At 46.0% G+C, this 5587-nt stretch overlaps 1 protein-coding gene across 3 annotated transcripts in view; it reads left to right on the top strand.

The window, feature by feature from the left end:
• The first annotated feature begins 1068 nt into the window (after nt 1-1068).
• The window catches only part of MAPKBP1 (mitogen-activated protein kinase binding protein 1), a 49027-nt gene continuing 44508 nt past the window's right edge, over nt 1069-5587 (top strand). For 2 of the 3 annotated variants that reach the window (XM_007460149.1, XM_007460147.1), the window contains exon 1: nt 1087-1200. In XM_007460149.1, the coding sequence (XP_007460211.1) occupies nt 1087-1200 (114 nt within the window). Of the gene's footprint in view, nt 1201-5587 lie in introns of all 3 variants that reach the window. The other variant, XM_007460148.1, reaches the window with a different exon arrangement.

The raw sequence follows: 5587 nt of genomic DNA, 5'->3' as shown, positions 1-5587 counted from the left end.
GGGCGTGGTTACCGTTTTGTTGGGGCTCTGGGAAGTGCACTTATCTGGGGGACCGGGCCTGATAACACCATAAAAGGCTTGGTTTTCTCAGTTCTGAAGCCGTGTTCTGCCGACCTTTCTCTAGCAATCATACTCGCGACTGCATTGTGCGGAATCCGTGGTTCGCAAGTCCCTTGCCCTCTACTTCCTAGACCCTTTCATTGGCTCCGCCCCTATAAGCAGTACTCATCCACTCTGGGAACGCCCTCCTGCGTAGAGACCGCTCCCCCTAGCCTCTGCTCCTCCTACCCAGCTCGTAGCTGAGCCCGGGCGGTAGTTCGCGTTTTGAGCCGCTCGTGCCACCATAGCTGTTGCTGCCGCTGCCGCCGCGGAGCTGAAATCGCTGAGCGCGATGCCTGAGGGCGCTGCGAGCCGGGTGGCCCGCGCGGCCCGGGGCTGGTGAGGCTGGGCCCGAGTGGGGGCGCTGGCGAGTAGCAGGGGCTTCTGAGGGAGCGGAAAGTGAAAGGTTTAGGGCTCCTGCGGCTGGCCGAGAGCGAGCTCGGGAGGGTCGTGGGTGGGGGAGGGAGGCTCCCGTGGTAAAACGGGTTGCAGGGCCACAGCGAGCCCCGCCACGCTGAGTGTCCCTGCGGCCGCCAGCGCAGGTGCTCAAGGATCCCGTGGGACTCCTCGGTGGCCTCCTTCTTTGGACACTGCAGATGCCATGAGAACAGTTGGGAATTAACGGGAAGCAGACCGGCCACTAGCCCTTCTAGGGCCCATCCCATCCTTTCAGTTGAACGTCTCTGGCAGGTGTGGCCCTGGCGTTTCTTCGCAGCTCAGGCTTTTTAGCCCCCCTTTACATGAGTCTGTCCTTCAGGCGTTGTAAGAAACCGCACTGGGCTTGAAGGTGGGGATGAGACGAAGGGAGAGGGCAGTACCTAGAGATAAGAGCTGCAGACACGGCTAGGCGGAAGGTAAGGTGTCTTCTGCCATCTCAGGTCAGTGAGAGGGCATACTGGAAGGCCCTGTGGAGTGGGAAAGCAGTGTCGCTGTTGAGACAAGTCCTAAGTTTGCGCCAGGAAGTGTCCCGGGGGGCTCCTCATCATGATGGCTGTGGAAGGGTCAACCATTACCAGCCGGATCAAGAACCTTCTGCGATCCCCATCCATCAAATTACGCAGGAGTAAGGCAGGAAACCGGCGAGAGGACCTCAGCTCCAAGGTGAGTCCTAGTATTGGGAGCCACCCCTTTCCTCCCCTACCCTCCTCTGCTCCGTGTACGTCTTTTACTTTACTCTTTCTTGGGAAGGAGGAGAACTAGAAGCTCACTTTGGCTCTAAAGGACCAAGTGTGCCCATCTCTGCCCCTCAAGAAAGCAATGAGCAAGCAGGTATGAGCATGCTGAGATTCATCTATGAAAAGGGAAGAACATGAGGAAGGCAACCCGGGTTCAGTTGTGGCCTGACTACAAACTAAGTCTGTGCTTGGGGAAGCCAGTTGATATGCTGTGACTCAGTTTTCCTTCTTGGAAGAGGGTAGTGGGACCACATATCCTGTGAAGGGCTAAGCTGCCACTAATGTAGCCGCAAGTGTTAGTGTCACAGCTGGGGTTATGTAAGACAGTGGTAGCAGAAAGAAATATGCTAAAACAGAATCGGCTAGGTAAATGCTCTTCCCTGGTGTCAAAACAAATTTACTTATCTATTCAAGAGACCTGAATTAATTTAACTGGACTTTCTTGGCTTTTTAGGAATGGTAACATGCAAGGGGGCCAAATATCTGCCAGCCAAGCAATTCTGGTTTGCCCTTGAACATTGCTTATCTCATTCACTATATCTCACCCTGCTGCAGAAGTTCCTCAGAGACCAAGTCCCTTTCCATCCCCTCCCATGTCTGGGTGTAGATGTTTATGCTTTCTTGAGCTTTGTAGAGCCCCACAAGTTTGGGAATACAAAAGTAGACTAATTTATTTAATTCCTGAGGGAACCTGGGGCCTTGTTGCCACAGGATCAGATTAGGCTTTTGTGTCTTATAAGCAGCCTGTAAACACAGTAGCCTTGTGTAGTGCAGGATTGCTACAGGGAGAGGCATTTGAGACAGCAGCATTTTGTTGCCTTGCCTGTATCTCTTCAGAGATGAGTAAACCCAATGAGGAATGATTTAGGATGCTAATGTACAGCATGGCAGAGTTCTGGGAGGACTTAACTCAGATCCCTGTCCCTTAGCAAAACCTTACTTGGATTGGGTCAGAAGGTGAACACCTTTGCTGTATATTTCATTCAACAGGAATCAAAATTGGGCACAAGGTTCCATGGCTGTGGAGATAGTGACTTTTCCGAGGGCTCTTATTAATCATTGTTCATAGTCTCCAGAGGTAGGAGAATGAGCCTGAAACATAGACACTGTCTTAGATTTGGCTCCGTTCACTCATTTGTTGTGTTGGATCATTCTTAGTACTGTAAGCTTTCATATTCTTGGCTGGTAACTTGGCAATGACCAGCACTATTAGAGCCATCTTTGTGTCTCTTTGGCCTCTTTTTCTGAACAAGAATGGTATAGGTAGTAGAAATGTATGATGGGAGTTTAGTCTTCAGTATTAATACTTATTGTAATTTTGGTCTGGAATCCGATGGTACGGTTACCATTCTTTAAAATTTACCATGTCGTTCATCATTAATGCATTCTACAAACGTTTATTGTGTGCCTATTATGTGTAGAATCAGCAATGAATAAAACATTATATCCTTGCCATCAAAGAGCTTGTGGCTGTCAGACATGTAAACAAATAATTACAACATGGTGTGGTAAATGCTGTCCTAGAAGTATGTATAAAGGTGTTAATGGCAGCACAGGGGAGGGAAACTAAATCAGCTTAGGGGTATTAGAAAAAAACTTAACAGAGGAACAGATGCTTGAACTGTGAGTCCTGAGGCAAGAGAAGAGGAGAAGCTCTCAAGGAAAACAGTGAAAAAGGAATACTTGGCATCACCATTAAACATCCCTGCTTCAAATAGGGATTCAGTGCTTCAGACTGCTTTAAATGGCTTTGTTTGTCCTAGAGCTGTGAATGAAGGAAATACTTAGCTGAAGTTGAATGACTCTTGAACAGTCTGACAGAGCAAGAGTGCTGGTGCATATCTTTAGCACCCAAAGTAGTAGCTGCCTTTGTGTGCCTTGGACCTTGCAGATGCCTGACTCCCCACACTCCTTACTGAAGACTCTACCTGAGATGATTCTAAAAGCCTGCCTGTGGTAACCAACATTAAGACCTGGTGTACAAGGCTTTGTGAGCTGCTCTAATATGTGGTAGCTGTGGTAACAGAGTTTGTGCTTCATGGATAAATAACTCTGAAACAAAATTTGAAGACCAAAAGACATATGCCTTTTGTGTGGGGTGGGGACAAAGAAGGAAGCGACAGAGGGCCTTTCTGCAGCTCTTAACCTCATATGGCCTGCTGCTTTGAATCGTAACTGTTCCTGCTGTCTAAAGTAGGCTTTTCACCAAATTCTCCACTTATTTTTAGATCCAACTCTATATTTACTGGAGCCACAGGGCCTTCTCTGACTAGCCCTACTACCTTGGAACCAACCTCTAATTGTTCTTTTATGTATGTTGTCATTTCCTAAGGTCAGAGCCATGTTCTTTATTTCCTTTACATCACACTGTGTAGTACAGTGTAAGGAATGCGCTAAATACTAAATGAATGAATGAATGAGAACAATTTAAAGATGTCAAATATAGTGGGGATAAATTTGAGATTCCAGAAGAATAGCAAAAATGATCAGGAGGAGTTTGTGACCTCTTTAGAAGAGAAATCAAAATTAGGAAGAATAAAATGTGAAAAAAAGAAATAGAGATGTAGCCTATTTAGGTGTGAAGGGCATTAGAGAGAAAGGAAAGTAGTGCTCATTAAAGGCTTTTTAATTCAGGAGAGACCTAGTTAAAAATACGGTTAAAATATGGTTAAAAGCCAAAGTGAGAGCCAGTAGAGATGGGGATTTAAGTTATTAGAGAGAGTAGATGAGAGCTGAGGTTTGTATTAAACTTCCTCTAAGGGAGGGAAGGAAGTCTCTGCAGTGTAATAGAATTGGAAAAGAGTAATTTGAGGTTTTATGCCAGATCTGCTGAGTCTTGATGAGGTGTAACTCAAAGTTATCAGTTGTAAACACTCTTCAACTTCAAATCCTATGCAATTGTCAGTTCTTTCTCTCATCTCAGTTGAACTGTGTTTTCTTTAAGAAGCAATGTGTGTGCTCTTGATGGCTAACCCTCCCCCTCTTTTCTTAAAGTTTCTGAAAGATTTTTATGTGGAAGGAGCTGGGTTGTTTTTCATTTTAACAGAGGACAGAAATGGACTGAAGCCAAGCAGGCAAGATTTAAATTAGGGATACAAAAGGATTGCCTGTGCTGGAGGGTTGTTAGGTTTTGAAAAAATGAGTGAGGGAGGTTTTGAAATCTTCTTCCTTATTAATAGCCATTAATACAATCCGAGTTATATATTATCCCTTTGAAAACAATGGACAAGGTGACTGCAACTTTCTCCTAGTTCTCAGTTTTTATGAATATAAGTCTAATTCATATCCTCCCCCCCACCATTTCTTCCCCCAGTGTTTCTCCGGCCTGATTGTGTGGTAGTGCTTTGAGCCTTTTAGTATGTGGCTGTAAGAAGAATTTGTGTTGGTGAGTTTCATAGAGAAGAAAAAAGTGGCAGTAATCTAATTTCAGCTTTGGATTAGTGTTTGAGCCCAGGTATTAGTATTGAGACTCTTTATTATGCCTATTTGGCAGTGAGGAGCCATATTCATTTTTTTTAAATATAAATTTATTTATTTACTTATTTATTTTTGGCTACGTTGGGTCTTCGTTCCTGCACGCGGGCTTTCTCTAGCTGTGGTGAGCCGGGGCTGCTCTTCGGTGCACGGGCTTCTCATCGCGGTGACTTCTCGTGTTGTGGAGCACGGGCTCTAGGCGTGCAGGCTTCAGTAGTTGTGGCTCGCGGGCTCTAGAGCGCAGGCTCAGTAGTCGTGGCGCGTGGGCTTATTTGCTCTGCCGCATGTGGGATCTTCCCGGACCAGGGCTCGAACCTGTGTCCCCTGCATTGGCAGGCAGATTCTTAACCAGTGCGCCACCAGGGAAATCCTTTTTTCAAAGCATTTATGGATCACTGGCTGGCTCTAGCTTGATGGCGCTCAACTTGGGGGAGAGGTCAGGAGGGCAGTAAGACATCAGAATACCTGTGCAACTTTAAAAAAAATACGCATTCCTGGTTCCCATCCTATCTATATGGAATCAGAACCTCCGAGGGTAGAGTTTGTTAGTTGTGTATATATTAAGTTCCACCAGAAGCCCACTGCTGGTTTTAGCCCACCCTGAAATCTGTTGGCTTCATACCCAAGTCCTCATTGAGGCTTCTTGAGAATATATAAAGCTAGCCTAGTAAGTATACTCTTCTCCTTGAGTAGTTTGTTTAATCTCCATTGTATCTTCTGGACTGATTGCTCTGTTAAACTGCTGTATCAGGGATAGATCTGAGAGAAGTGCCCTGTTGTAGGGTAAGATGGAAGGAGCTGGTCATTGCCTTACTTACTATCAGCAGGGATTTTCCTTG

The sequence above is a fragment of the Lipotes vexillifer genome, unplaced genomic scaffold, assembly GCF_000442215.2.
Source record: "Lipotes vexillifer unplaced genomic scaffold, Lipotes_vexillifer_v1.1 scaffold408, whole genome shotgun sequence".
In the NCBI taxonomy this organism is placed as follows: domain Eukaryota; kingdom Metazoa; phylum Chordata; class Mammalia; order Artiodactyla; family Lipotidae; genus Lipotes; species Lipotes vexillifer.
This window is presented reverse-complemented; position numbering and strand designations above follow the sequence as displayed.